We start from the raw sequence: 16,024 nt of genomic DNA on the forward strand, positions 1-16,024 counted from the left end.
ATACAAAGTCAAAAGCAGCAGTGTGAACACATACACATTCTAAGGTATGTTCAAGCATTTATATTCATTTCATACCAATAAAAAACAATTCTCCCAAGGCTAATGATTTACAAATTTCAGCATAATGTCACTGAATATTCCATTGCCAGCTTAGAATAAAAATCTAGCTTCAAGTACTATAAACTTAGAAACACTAACTACACTAAAAACTCCATGTAGTTTGTGAACAACTATGCCTTAATTTGGTGATGTCTCAAAAATGAAGAGATGGCCAGGGAATTTTGGCCATAGGTTTTCTAAAAAACACAGTGATGCATCAGAAGTAGTTTTAGATAGAAATGACGCAATTCTAAAACCTTTCTTTGGTAGGTCCAATAGAGAATTTCACAAGAGGGAAAGAATAATCCATTACATCCCACCATACAAAGGGAAAGATATATGACAGGAGACAGTTTCTTACATCATAAATGAGACTTTGAAATCTTATTAGGGGTGTTTATACAGAACAAAGGCAACCATTTCCTTCCCTCTGATATTTGTAAATAATGAATTATGGAGTGATCTAAAATGAAAGTGCTAAAAATTAAGTTTAAGAAGATTCCTTGTCCTCTGAGGAAGAAGGACATGATATTGTCTCAGGACAAAACTGGATAAAAGTCTGTGCATGTGCTCACACATCCTGTCAGTATGTTTCTAAACATCATGGTGAAAGTGTACAAGCAGCTGAAAGCTACATTCAGCTGCTCAAACACCTGAATTACCATAACTCCTCTAAACTGTATTATAGTTACAGTGTGAACAAGAAATCAATGCCTCAACAAAAAAAAACCAAAACACAAACAAAACCAAAACAAACAAACAAACAAACAAAATCTGTCAATCTAATTTAAAGGCTTGTAAAAGTGCTGTAGCGCTGTGGGGCTTTTGAAGATCAATTACAGTAGCAGTCAACAGGACCATGCATCCTATCTGACGAAAGCATTCTATTCTAGGACAGTCTATAGTGAAAACTTTTGAATGCTTGGGAATACATACCAACAAATTCAGCCTTATCTCAAGGCTTCCAACTTCAGGTTGTCTAACTTATTAAATAAAAACAAATTTCACTGACTTTTTTTTTTTTTTTTAGAGACACATTTTCACATTTTAACAAGTCTACTTCCTTAGAAAATGCTATGAACATCAATGGGTAAAGGAAAAGAAATACTAGTATCTAAAACAAAATTAAATTGTGAAGACAATACCCCTGGGGATGGAAGTAAATGAATCGAACTGGAACTATAATGAACTACATGGAAAGAGACTAAATATTAAAGCCTGAAGGAAAATGGATAATTTGAAACACATGAAAATTAATAGACGACATTGTAATTAGCAGTGTAGCATATTCATGGCAGAAAAAAATACTACCTGTTCTAGATAAATGTGAACATTAGTTAATGAAACTGTTGTCAATCTTAATTATCATGCTCCATCCTATTTTGTGATACACTACATATGCTTTCATTGTTGTAAACGACCTTCCAGCTCATTGCTTGGAGTAATGAATCAGGCATTGTCTACACCCTACCAACACAGCTGGTTCTCTACCCAATTCATTTTAGAATCAATTGTATTTAATGCAGAGCAAAAAAGCATCTTCAGAATTTTCCATTTTAAAGCATGGCAGTGTACAAGAACAAGGACTTGTTTGCTATTTACTGTGCACAAAATTACAATAGCACAGTACAGAAACTTTTTCACACCACTATAATATCAGGAGATATTTAATTGTGTATTGGTTTTTTCACTTCCTTCAGTGCCTGCACTTAAACATGTTGTGGACTGTCCCCTGCAGCAATTATAACTTGATGCTTAAATCCAAGCAATATGAAAATGAAACATAAATGCAAATAATCAATATACCAATAATCATCAAAATAATAAAAAATACCAATTAGCTATAAACCACCCTGTGATCATCCCAAGGTTGATTTTCTGCCCTTAGTGATGTAGGAGTGGGTTGAGTGAAAGGAAAGTTATATCATCATCCAAGAGAGAAACTCTAGGACTAAATGCCCAAACTTGAGTAACACCATACTTGAGACACCTGAGTAAAACCAACACCAGGCAGACGAATGACAACTTTGTCATGGAATGGTCTCACGAAAAGGAAAATATACTTGTAAGAGTCTACTTGAACCTGACCGGGTTGCACTGAGGAGGGTGAAAAGGTATGCCTGGCCCTCTCTCCAGTCCCCAAGGCGGCAACAACAACAACAACAGCAACAACGGCAGCCGCGGCGATGACGACAACAACAGAAAATTGTAGTTTCTATACATACCTGAACCTGACAACAACAGCAAGAAGCATTTTATTCTGTCACTTGATCAACTTATTGAAGCACAAAAATCTTGAAATGTATATTGTCTGGTATATAATATCATGACATAAGTCATGATATTACTAAAACAATATGTCATGATAAAGTTAAAACAAACTGGGCATATTTTAGCTTTATTTTAAAATGACATCTGTGTGATTTTTCTGTTTTGGGCAATTGCTTCTTCAGAGGACCGTCTCTTATTTTAAACTAATAGTTAAAAAGAGATCAATCTATTTCCCCAGCCTCCTCTGAAAACAGCAGCATCTAATTATTATTATATAATTATATGCCAATTATTACAGTAAAAACATTTTAAAGCAGATCTTTCATACGTAATCCCCAGAAACATACAAACAAGCTGTTAATTTGTACATATTATCAAATGCATACACTTTAACTGTCAATTCCTAGTGCAAGTTTGGGTCACAATGACCTATTCAGACATACAGGATCCCGTGTAAAGCAGCTAGGCTGGCAAATGGTTTAAGTATTACATGCTACCTTTATGGTCTCAGCTGCCTGGTTTTGCTGTCAGGTGTTTGATACTAGCAAAAAATAGCACAGGGAGGTTTTTTAGACATTATTTCATTTTTTAATGTATAAATTTAAAGACTAAATGAATCCACTACCTACCTGTCTGGGAAAAATTAAGATGGATTATCTGGTCAGAGTATACAAAAAACACCACTTACTGTTTTTATAAAAGCTCCCCAGAATTAGAAATCCTCTTAGTAAAATTTCTTATTCATTATTACTTGAAAAATATAGAAACAGAAAACATAGACCCTTTTTGTTATTCACAACATATTCTGAGGTAGACATTTTCCACGATATATCAGCTGTGCATTTCAAGACATCAGACAAGTTCCATTTACAAGCAACCAGCAATCTATTAGTAGTATTATTTATTTGCAAGCAGTAAAAGCGTTACAGAACATTTTGCGTTACCAGACCGTATCTAAAGGAAAGGCCTGTTAAACACATGAAACGAGAACCACACTAAGCAGACTGTAATGGGAGATTCTTTGGAATCCAAGACCCCACTCTCCTCTCCTCTGGAGCATACATGGATAGGGAAGAAAGAAGCAGTGGGATGTACACTAAAAGGAGTAAGATGCAAGTTAATAGAACTGTGAAGCACATAGGTTACTGTATGCTCAACTGTTTTCCTTCTGAATCTTTATTAGGTCTTTATTCTTCATTATACCGCATGGGATCTGTTGCCCTGACCAACCCTCCTGATATACAAACAGTAACAAATGTATTTCAATGCGACAAGTTCCTTTAAAGAAAAATTATCAAACCACTGTTATTCCATAGCAGTGCCTGCTCTTATTCTCTGCCTTCTAAAATTCTGAGACAGAACAATAAAAGGTTCCGTTTTTCTTCCAGAAAAGTAGTAATTGACTGGAGACTAACATATCAAACTAAATTAAATGCATAAAAGTTAGCAAAAGGCAGATCAAAACAATATCCCTAATATTATTAGAACTAGAATTACCCGGCTGCTTTAGGTGTCTCACTGTTCTTGCAGATAGCAAAGCAGTGGGTTTACTGGAGATGAACTGAAACTTTCATAACCTCAGAGTTTAGGCTGGTCTCTTATGTATCTATAGGTTGCACAGAAGATCATTACTAGCACAAAAAAAAAGATTGCAGCTTGCACTTAATTTCTCAGTATTAAACACAGTCAGGATAACTGACAATTCTAGTAAGACCAATAGTTCAAGAGAGTGCATTATTTTAACCCAAAAGTCTTTCAGTTTTGTGAGAGGATATTTTTTCTTCTGGTCTAAGTGCTACTTGCCACAAGAAGCAGAGATAAAAATAAGATGGGCACTTCCGATCTTGGAAGAAGCAGCAGCAAACGCAACTGGTAATGCAATGATTGATATCAGACTGTACTTGTAAAACAGAAATACAATAAACTACTGGAAAAAATTGCAAATACAGAATGAGATCTGTTTGAAAATCAACTAGTTGGATCTGCTCTTAATAGTTTGGATCACCCAAACCATAGCTACTTAAGTTCCACTGATTCAAGCAACCTTGAGTCTTACACATAGTTAAAAAAAAAAAAATAAAAAAAAAAAAAAATCACAGCTCATGACCATGAAATCATTAACATAAATATAGGTTAAAATACTATCTAATTCAATATAAACAGTAAAACCAACTATGTTATTTTCTTGCTTTTGTCCAGGAAGTCTGTAATGATCTCAAAACACAAGACACAAAGCTAATTATTGTTATGGTTTAAAATATACACTTCCATCTCAATAGAATGCAACACAAGTCTTAAAATAAAACCAAATTTTAATCTGTCCTAGATAGTTAGAACTACATCACTCTCCTCGCAACACAGAGGGATGACATGAGCATGACGTGAGAATCATTATCTATAAATTGTCAGAAACTGAAATATGCATCCATTTGTGTAGCTCATGCGCCTTTCAAAGTTCTGGAGATCATCTACACTGTATTAAGTTGCTGAGAGAGAAGCAAGCCATATGGTCCACAAGAGAGGAGACAGAACACTTAACAGCGAAGACCAAGTCAACCATGTAAAACTGGGCTTCTCTGTTAGGACTCCTTCAGCAAAAATTCCCTTTCTGTGATAATATGAGGGAAAACGAAGCACAAGGCTGATAAAGACATGTCAGTACCATTGATCACTCCTGTTCTGAGAGCGGAGAAAGACACTAAGATCTGATAAAGATTAAGAAACATCGTAATACCTAGTAATAGAGATGCTGCATTGCAGCTGAGCTATACTACAGCACAATCAGGCATTTCTTCTCTGCCCAAGCAGTGGCCTTACATAGCACAAGTTGTGTTCACAAGGTTTCACTTCATGTTCCTATTTCACTATAGAGCTTACAAATGGGTTGGAAGGATATATATGGGTTGGAAGGATATATATGGGTCCATCCTCCTAACCATTATATACTACAAAAAACACACAAAACTTCCTCTGAGAACCACCTGTTCCTTGTTCCAGACTAGCAGCCACGCTTTGCACAATAGCCATCTTGTAGAAAGAGGTGAATCCTCTCCAGAAGTCAGACTTCTGGCATCCACACTCTCTCAGTATTAGTTTTACCTAATTTAAAACATAAATAGCACAAAATGTAAGCCAGTTAACATTTTCACACCTATTTATTTTAATCCTTAAAGGCATTTTGTATTTACCTTGTTTTTTGAAAAGGTTGCTGTGCACTATTTCCTTCATGGACTGCACTTTCTGTTTCTGTAGTTTCACTGGTGGAATGCAAGTGTAAAATTCATATAATAGTTGGCTGCATGTGAAGGAAAAGTGTCGTAAATATCATACAGATTAATCAATCACGTGTTAGTAAAGTAAGACAGAAAGAGCAAAAAATGATCTATTTTTAAACATTTCTTTCTTTTTAAGACTTAGATTTATTTACCGTATCACAAGCACTGACAAGAGATCAGTAGCAGGTTAGAAAGAAAACATTCAAGAGAAACAAGATGAGGATGAACTACATTTCAGCCATATTTTCAAATGTTTATTACTTCCCATTGTTTTCAATGGAATAAAGATATTTTTGTGTGTAGTGGAGGCAATTTAACTTTGCCTGACAAATAAAGGTAGATACTTATTTCAAACTGTTAAAACCAGATTTATTTTTTCTGGAATAGGGCTTATTTGAGGCGGGGAGTGGGGAGAGAAGAAAAGGGAAAAAAAAAAGATAAGACTGTTTCACTTATTCACTTTATTCACCAAGTTACTGCTTAAGTATTGGGCCTGCATAATAAATTCTGTCGTTATGTACATCAGATGAGAACTCCCTGTTAAAAACATACCCCAGAGTTCCATGACTGTCTTCATCAGTACAACCTGGCATGGCTTTGTTGACTTAGGCTGATCAATAATAATTTATTGTTTACAGCAGCGTTACATTGTATACGCCACGTGATACAGCTACTAAATGTGCAAAAGCAGCTCACCTCAGTAACTTGGCATCAAAGACCGTTTCAACATCATGAAGAACTGACGGTATGTACTTCAAGGCAGCAACCTGTATTGATAATATAGGCCGTGTTACTTTTGTATGTTAATCTGCATGTGCATCATACAAACTATACAGCGCACACCACTGAAACAGATGCATACAAAAACAAACAATGATAAATTTGGACTTCTTTCTGCAGACTGAAATTTTAAATCCCATTTGAATATTAATTTCACCACAGAGTACTAGTCACACAAGGGCTCTTATGCTGAGGATATGCAGAGGAACTTAAAAACAATAGTACCAAGTGCATCACATTCTCTCTGCAGTCCACTGGAAGAGTTAAGACCGTCTTTGTAAATCATATTCTTTTTTTAGACCATGAAGACTGTCTTTATGATACAAATACGTAAATCAAGCACTGATCAAAGCTGTTCGATCATACTTTGTATCAATTCCACCCCAGAAATGCACCATGCAGGAGGTAGAAGTCAGGATAAGAGTCATCTATCCACCCCAAAACTACACTTCCTGGAATAGATGACATGAAGCATCATCTCCCTAACCAACCATCCACAGCTGAGATAGCTGACGTTTTATCTACCAATTTCTGAGAAAATTTTTGCCAGCGCAGTGGAATAATCAAACCTTAAAAGACAACAAGGGTAAGAAAAGACACATTACTATTCTTACATGAACAAGAATACATAAGCAGGTAATTTTCAGGCTCAGAATCATTACTAACATTTAAGGCTAACATCCTTAGAGACTAACTTGCAGTACTCAGTGTCATAAAGTTCCTTTGTAAAGGTTGAAAGTATTTAGCCTCTATAATACCTTTTGAAAGCAAACATAGTGAAAAATCATACAACTGCAGAACAGTTTGGGTTGGAAGGGACCTAGAAAGGCCATCTAGTCCAACCCCCCTGCAGTGAGCAGGAACATCTTCAACCACAGCAGGTTGCTCAGAGCCCCATCCAGCCTGAGCTGGAACATTTCCAGGGATGGGGCATCTCCCACCTCTCTGGGCAACTTGTGCCAGTGTCTCACCACCCTCACCGTGAAAAATTTCTTCCTCATATCTAGAATGATATAATAGTTTGGGTTGGAAGGGAGCATTAAAGGTCACCTAGTCCAAGCCCCCTGCCATCTAGTCTGAATCTACCCTCTTTTAGTTTAAAACCATTACCCCTTGCCCTGTTGCAACAGGCCCTGCTAAAAAGTCTGTCCCCAGTCTTACAACAAAAAGCAAAAAACATATTTAATATTTGCTGGGCCACTGTCCACTAATTTCTCTACTTATGCTTTAGAGAAAGAACTGCCTGCAATGATTTTTACATTCACAAAATGACCTGTGACTCTTCCCACTAACAAGCCTGTACGTCTCAAATACTTTGCATACTCCAAAGAATACTTCTTGGCCAAGAGCTGTAATAAATTCCATGCAAAAATAGACTCTGTGCTTTTAAAAGTATTTTTGGTAAACTGCTACATAATTTGTCAAAAAAAGAGAACCTGGCCACACTGATATAGGTCTGAAGCAGGACATCAGTCTCTTCCTTCCCTCCCATCTTCCTATTTCAATAGGTCACCTACAGTAAGTTCATGGAAGTTCAAATCTGGATAAAGATGCTGTGCAATCACTGACTGCCAAAAGAAACAACATCTAAGGATAGTTATTTATCTAATACAAATCAGCTGTTTTCTCTGTTCTTATTTCAGATGAAAACCAGAATGTCTTCTTGCCAAAAACATTTTTGCCTCTCTGAAAATCTGACCACAGCATCAGTTTTTGGTTGTTGTGCAAAAATTCTCAGCAAAAAGCTATAGTTAATCCCTGCTGCCATTATAAACTTACAACTGAAGAAAACAGAAATAATAATCATATCGATTACATTTGCATGCTGCTATAAATCCAACCGTGGTAAAGAGAGTCAATTTACAACATTTTAGTTTGACTAACCTCTTCTTGGTCCAGATTATGAGAATTACAGAGGTAGTAATCATTTTACTTCCTTGTGCAATTTTAGCGTGTATATTTCTACTAACATTTTGCTGATAACTAAGTTACAGTAATATGAATTCCTCTATTACTGACATAGCTCTATTTTTCATAACAGACGTGTTCCACCCATGATACATCCTAGGGTTAGTAAAATAATTAGAACAACTCCCCAAACTACGCATTCCACAGGCCCTTACTCTCTTTTCTTCAAGGCAATATGGCGTATGCTGCAGGACCGATTAAACACATTATCCATTAAATGCACGCTGAAATTGCACAACTTCTTTTCACTTAGAACAGTGGAGTTCACTGCTTACCTTGAAAATAGGAGTAACTCTTGCTTTATGTCATTTGTTTATAGGAACTGTAACTAAACAGTAAAGATCACACTTTCTGTTTTACACTGGCAAAGCACAAAACCCAAATGAATTTAAAAAGGCCTGGACAGAAGTAAGTTTCCACTAGCCCCTGAAGCCTGTACATATTTTAAACTATAGTAAGGGACAAACAGGGTTTAAGAACTTAAGTTAAAATAAGGTAAAACAAATTATTTAAACCTAGAGTAAGCCACTAATTCTAAAAAGTATCAGAAACTGTTCTACACTGCACTCATGTAGGTAAGTTCTGGAATACTTACGCTTGCCTAGACACAGGCCTAGCATTGTTTTTAAGTGAGAACACTTCAGGTTTTACAGTTATATGCTTTCAAAATAATACTATAAAATCAGGGTCCATCTCTCATACCAGGTTTCAGAAATCACTGCTGTCAAGTAATTCAACAGTTTCTATGAAGAAACAGCAAAAATCAATGATTTTAGCAGGATAGAGCAAAAAGCTACATCTTGCTAAAAAACGTGCATGGCTATATGTCACAAAAGATTCTCCTGTCATTTGAATCAGGCTCAATACTACTCCTAATTTAACCTCTAAGCCAAATGCTTCTCTCCTGTAGAACAAACTGAAGTAGTAGTTTGCCAGGAAAGCCCAAAAAGCCTTCTTGAGTCATGAGACCCAAGTCTTCATTCTACTAAACCTACACAACAAAAAAAGGTCTAGAGAACCACCTGGAGTCCACAAAAACTCACAGGACCAATTCTCTGGACAGCAGAAACCCTACCAAGACCTGGAACTGAATCATAAAACAGGCACTGGGAAAAGGTGCTGATATGCCACGGGAACGCTACATCAACCGAGTGCTCCATCTGATGCAGTCACGCTGGTCTGGATTTTTATAAAATGAAATAAACAGGGTTATAAGTCACAGTACCACGTGCCTGCTATCCTTTTATAACAGACCAACTGTAGTTTCTTCTACCACTTTCATCCCTTTCCTAACTGAAGAAAAAGGGTGTAAGCAGAAAAAGGGTGTAAGAAAAAGGGTGAAATTATATCTCATATTATCTCATTTTGGTCTCCTGTGCAGTGAATTCTAACTCAACGCATAGGTATCTATCAGAACCACATTGCATGCAGTCAATAAGTCACTGAATCTCAGACACAAAACATAATAAAACATCTAACAAACTTTTAGAATTCACATTTCCTCAGATTTTATAACTTGGTTTCAAACAACAGGAAAATCATTTGAACACATACAAAGATTAGTCCAAACAAAAACTTTATGAATGGGCATTGCAAATGCATGAGCTGAACATCTGAAATACACACTCGTCACCATCAAAATTTCAACTTGTTCAAGACACACTTATGTACACAAATTATATAAGACGACAGTTATGACAGGTGCATTAAGACATACAGCATAAAAGTAGAGCCTACGCAAGTATTTCTAGTGAGAGGGAATGTACGGAACATGGCAAGGCCAACAGGAAACTGAGAAGCACATCAGAACCACAATCAGCAGTGGAAGAATGTTAAGTGTGAATATACAGTTGAAATGACAAGGACTAAGGAAGAAGTAGTTTTCTTTCCAGTTACCGATTTGAAGTTTTAGTGTGCTGATGGTTTTATAAGCTTTTGCTTTTGTCAGTAAATGAGAAGCTGTCTCCCGTTTCCTCAATAGCTATCAACATCACAGTGCTTCTATACCGAAACGTTCAACAGAGATGAAACAGCCACTCAGGAAGAGGCTTTAAATTAAGCCTGTCTTGGCTCAATACATCTCCATATCTCTACACAGCAAACTCTTTGTTAAAAACTTAGTCTCTTCTTTATTGGGGGTAGGGAGGTTAGCATAAAGACAATCAGAACACAACTTTCTTGGGCTCTCATTTAGACCTTTTAAACACCATAAAGCTATCATTTTATTTCTCTGAGCTTCCACTGCAGTAGACAGCTTGCTTTCCTGCCCCCCGCAAGGATAACTCTTCAAGTCTTGATTCAAAAAGAAAGACTTTAGTCTGTGGCGAGGGTGTACACGGTATTTCAAACTGGCTCAATGCTGGCTTAAGATGCCTTCCGATAAAGTCATTCCTCTGCAGATCTCATCCCCACATTCATACACAACCCTGGGAAGATCAGAGGAGTGTTTAAAAGGTGTTGCCAGTTCAACAAAAAGATTGTATCTTCTACTGAACTTAGCCATTATTAGCTCCTTGAACTAGGATGGGGGAAAACAGTTGGGGGTTCTGTGATGGTTGGTTGTTTTTTTTTTTTTTAAACATATAAGACACTGAAAAACTGGGGCTATTTAAAACACCTGTACAGATACCCGTGGTGGGCTAGAAACTCGTCCTAGCCCCAGTTTCACTTCAGCAATGTGCTGTTCCTTGCTCTTCATGCAGCAAATGAAGTACATGAAGATACTGTACAAGAGCAGCAACTGATTTTCATTTTACACCAATTCACAGTTACTGTGAAAGATGTTTGATAAAGGATAGGGCCCACCACTGGCCACAAAATGTTTCAAGCAGTACTCCACTGACACTTGGTCTATTGTGCTGTCTGCCTTCCCACATATTCTGCACTTGTATGAAGAGGGAAAGGGGAATCATTTCTCTGCAGATCTGTAGGACCAACTGAAGTACAATAACAAGTATATCCCCTGCATTCTTTTAAACTTCCAAGTTTAATTTGCAATAATTGCTTCAAATGATGCACTATGGACACAACTGAGCACTGCCCTTAATGAAGTCATAAAAGTCTCTTAGTAAGCAGTACAAGATGCTCTGCATTCTTCAGACGGCCTTAGAGATTAATGTTTTAAGCAGGATACAGATAAACCCAGAGCATTGCAGAAAATTATTTCATACATATACAATATACTGTTAAATTTATTTTAACCTTTACTCCTGACCAAGCTTATTTTCTTAGTTGCCCTCTTTTGCAACATTACATTATACATATGTATGAAATTCAAGTAACCATTAGATGAAAAGAACATACTAAGAAATCATCTGTACTCTGTTTCTTAGTCTAATTTTATTTGCTATCAAGGCAACTTTAAAAAGCTACTATGCCATCCCCTATTGTACACCGCAATCAAATCACCTCTGGTCAGTACCTTTCTAGCCTTATTCTCTCAGAAGTAATGTATGTATGTCTGTACCGTTTTACATTCTTGTAATCTGCTGCAGCACTATGGATGTGTCAAAAACGTGTGGGAAAGGATAAGAGGGAAAAGGTAGCATCTTCATGTTACATTATTTTCATACTTTTCGACGCTCACAGGCAACTTCTTATTCCTACGTTTCCATGACCTTAGAGAATGTGTCATATAAGGTTCCTGAAAACATGCATAGAATTGGGAGTACTACTTTCTAAAAATCAGTGCCTAAGAACAAGCTGGATATAGCTGACATTTGCAACAGACAAGACCATCTGTAGGTCAAATGGGATGTGTCAACTGGCAGACAGAACAGTTTTTGGAAAAGAATCTGAGGCTTCATTTGTAGTTTGAGGTTGGGAGCACAAGCTTGTCAATGAAAGGGCACATGCACAGACTACAAATCAAACATCAACAGTACAACGTTCTAAAAACACATAATCTCAAATTTAAAAATAATTCATCAGACTTCATTCCCCAGAAACATAAGTTGATTTACAGAGACAGAAAACATAACTGCAGAAAATCATCGTTTTGCCCTGAGAGCTAAGAGAAAGGAAAGAAGGTACCAATACCTCCCTACTGCCCCTCACCGCCACACTCTCCCTTTACCAAACTATTTGCAGGTTCTGGAAATTTATTTCCAGGTTTCCAGATTTTAAAAAGTCTATCCTCAAAAGTACAGACTGTAGGAAAAACTATTTCTAAAAGCTACAAAAATTCATCAGCAATGGCTACAGAAAAGCAACTGATAAGTTAAACAGAGCTGTAACATCATTGATGCCAAAATACATTAGAAAAAAGTTTTAAGTCTATTATCTAGGAAGATCAGTACCACCACCAATAAGTCAATAAAAGTTCTTAAGTGATTGTTTTAAATAGCTAAAAGAAAAATCTGAGAAAAGTCTCTCAAAAGGAGGAATCCTTTCCCTTCACATCCACACTGACGCTCATTCTAGTGAATTGGTAACATTCCCCATCTTGCCTACAAGTAGCAATCCCTTTACAAAGTAACATGTCAGGACCTGAAAACAGGTCACTCTCCAGTTCATAAGGTTGCTTTCAAACATGCTCTGCATCAGAAAAGTTAGGATATTGAAATTATAATCCTAACTGCAATAAAATGACTTCATGAGATGCTGAAGTTGAGAAGCATTCTGTCTGTATCTTTAAAGAAAAGAAGTAACTTCATGTCCTGGTTTCAGCCAGGATAGAGCTGGTTTTCTTCACAGAAGCTGGTGTGAGACTGTGTTTTGGATTTGGGATGACAAACTGTTGATAATGTGCTGATGTTTTGGGTTGTTGCTGAGCAGTCAAGGACAGTCCAGCTTCTCGTGCTGGCCTGCCAGCAAGGAGGTTGGGGGTGCACGGGGAGCTGGGAGGGGACACAGCCGGGACAGTGACCCAGGCTGGCCAAAGAGATATTCCCTACCATCCGACGTCATGCCCAGTACATAAACTGGAGTTGGCCGGGGGGCAGAAATCGCTGCTTGGGGACGGGCTGTCGATGGCCGGGTGGTGAGCAATTGCTGTATTGGGCATCACTTGTTCTTGTACATTCCTTTGTTGGTATTATCATTGTTGTTTCCTTCTTTCTTTCTGTCCTATTAAACCATGTTTATCTCAACCCACGAGGTTTTTCCTAATTCTCTCCCCCGTCCCACTGTGGGAGGGGGAGTGAGTGAGCGGCTGCGTGGTGCTTAGTTGCCGGCTGGGGCTAAACCACGACACTTCAACAATTCCAAAAGTAAAAATGAAAAAGCTAGTTTGGATTTACGTGTACCTTTCCAGTTTACGAACAATAAATTAACAATACAGCTTTCAGTTGTTCAAAGCTTATATAAACAGTACTACAGAACAGAATCAGGTATCTACCCTTCTCAAAGCTCTGGCAATAAAAGAAGTCAAAGCATCTAGCCACTTCAGCCAACATTAGAACAAGAGAATGAAAAGCTAGATTTTTAACTTTTTGTAAATTTATGCAGCATGTAACGGATCAGTAAGTAGGATATCACTCAGAAGATAAAGTTAAATTGAAACAATAAAGTGCTTCTGGCACTGACTAGGCTGCTTCATATGACATGTAATTTTATAAACAATTTTTTTCTGACTGAATTAATATTCCACACAAGTCTAAGTATGATTGCTAACAATAAAAATTACTGGGAAATTGCAACTGACTAAAATACTGAGTTCAAAGTTTAAAAAAAAAAAAAAATCACTAGCAGACAGCAACATACATTTCAGGTTTCAAAATAATTCTTTAAATCTTCTAAAGCTAAACCTCATAGGTATTTGAACAACCAAGGGTGAAATAAGAGTTAAGAATTACCATTCTAAGGCTCTGCAAACTAGTTCATTTTAAGTTGCAATATCTTGAGAAACCCAATTACTTTAACTTTCTTCAGGACTCCTAAAACTTTCTTCTCTGTTGTCTTCAGAGTGTAATCCATTTGGACTAATTCAGTTGATCGTATCAATCTCTGTTCCACTTTAATTCACATCAATGATAATTTCAAGTGTGACAGGTTTAAGGCTATTTTGATATTCTGATTATTTGTCTATTTTTCCAATAGTCTCTGTGAACTTTCCTCTCTGGGTATGCAAGGTAAAACACCTATGGAGTCCTGTGTATTGGCAATACACAGGACTAAACAACCTAAACAACAATCCTAAAAAACAAAAACTAAAACAATCTAAACAACCACCTGTCCCTTGCCCTGCAAAGTTAACTTCATCCTACTACAACATCTATCTCACTGTCATCCCAAAACTAATATGGAGGCTAGGGGGAAGGAAATCAGTGTTGGTTTTAGGCAGAGGCAGACTTACAAATTTATTTCTACCCCTTTCTGCTCCATTCTTCCCAGTGCAGAAATTATCTCAATTTTTCTGGTCTGTTATGGACAACTCATATCCACCTACAAGAGCAGAAGTCTCAAGTATCGTTATAGAATTCTCCTCCAAACAGGCACAGAAAAACTATGACTGACATACCTATGGAGTTTAGGATGGGGTTTTTAAAATTTTATTCTGACCCTTCTGCCCAAACTTATTTCCATTGGCAGGAACTAAACTACAGCGGGACACTTGTCATTCCATGCCTCTCCTACTGGAATTTAATAACATTAATGCAGTAGCTTTTATTTACTGTATGTAAAGCAACCTCTTGGTAGGTTTCTTTCATAAATACGTCTGTATGAGTTATAGTGAGGACAACAGCGAAGTTATCAGTAGTGGGGACAACTGCAAAAGCAGTATCTCAGATCTGCCATGAAAAGTTTCGGCTAAAATGAAAACTTACGAGTAGCTAGTGCTGATTTAGATACTTAAAAGCCCACTACTGCTTCATGGTTACCAATAAATACAATCCATTTTTTACAACTGACAGCACTTATTATAAAACCAAAATATTCATGTTTAAAATGGTATTGACCAAAGCATAACTGTTAAATAGCTAGTCTACCTTCAAAACATGTGTACATGCTCAGTAAAGTTAGCATAGACATCTTTTGTTTAGTCCTGCTACGAGAGGCTCAGCTGGATTTTCAAGGTTCTGCTATTTCTCAAGAGCAGCAAAGACATTAAATTTTTGCTACACAGGTGTAATATTAAGAGCTAGCATTAAATATGGAAATATGGGAATCACAATAAGCACAAGTAACATTCATCAGCAAATCCAGTGCCACACTGTAACCGGTAACAATACCACCTGGTTTTAAACACACCCATCAGCTGTTTCAGAGTCAGCATTGCCACTTGCAAACCCATTCATGTGTCCCAGCAACCATTAAGGAAGAAAAACAGTCTTCTACAACTATTTCTTGTCACTCTCAAGAAGAAACTGCCCTGCTCATTAAAGGCAACACAGATGGACAATCCCACAAAACCATTTTGAGATTAAGGTAGGGAGGCATGCAGTGACGTGCCTCTCCTGAAGAGCACAAAAGCCTCCAAGATCTATTCGTTAATTAACATATTAATAAAGTACAAGTACCACAAGAAAAAACATTATTATATAAACGATCTCTTTCAGTACTACTTTATAGTACAGACTTTTTTTCTTCTTCCAAAGTTTTTCCTGCTTCTGATGCAGTGTCTTTCAAATCTATAAACTATTCCCAGGAAGGCCTCCACAGAATTGTCAAATAACAACAGAGAGTATCTG

At 37.1% G+C, this 16,024-nt stretch overlaps 1 protein-coding gene across 1 annotated transcript in view; it reads right to left on the reverse strand.

The window, feature by feature from the left end:
- Positions 1 to 16,024, reverse strand: part of DOCK2 (dedicator of cytokinesis 2) — a gene marked incomplete at both ends in the record, with an annotated part of 201,114 nt that overhangs the window by 142,171 nt on the left and 42,919 nt on the right. Inside the window, 2 exons of the mRNA XM_082006288.1 lie at positions 5,559 to 5,665; positions 6,342 to 6,412. Coding sequence (XP_081862414.1) covers positions 5,559 to 5,665; positions 6,342 to 6,412 — 178 coding nt within the window. The remainder of the gene's footprint in view (positions 1 to 5,558; positions 5,666 to 6,341; positions 6,413 to 16,024) is intronic.

This window comes from Phaethon aethereus, assembly GCF_964289735.1.
Source record: "Phaethon aethereus genome assembly, chromosome: 14".
Classification (NCBI taxonomy): Eukaryota; Metazoa; Chordata; class Aves; order Phaethontiformes; family Phaethontidae; genus Phaethon; species Phaethon aethereus.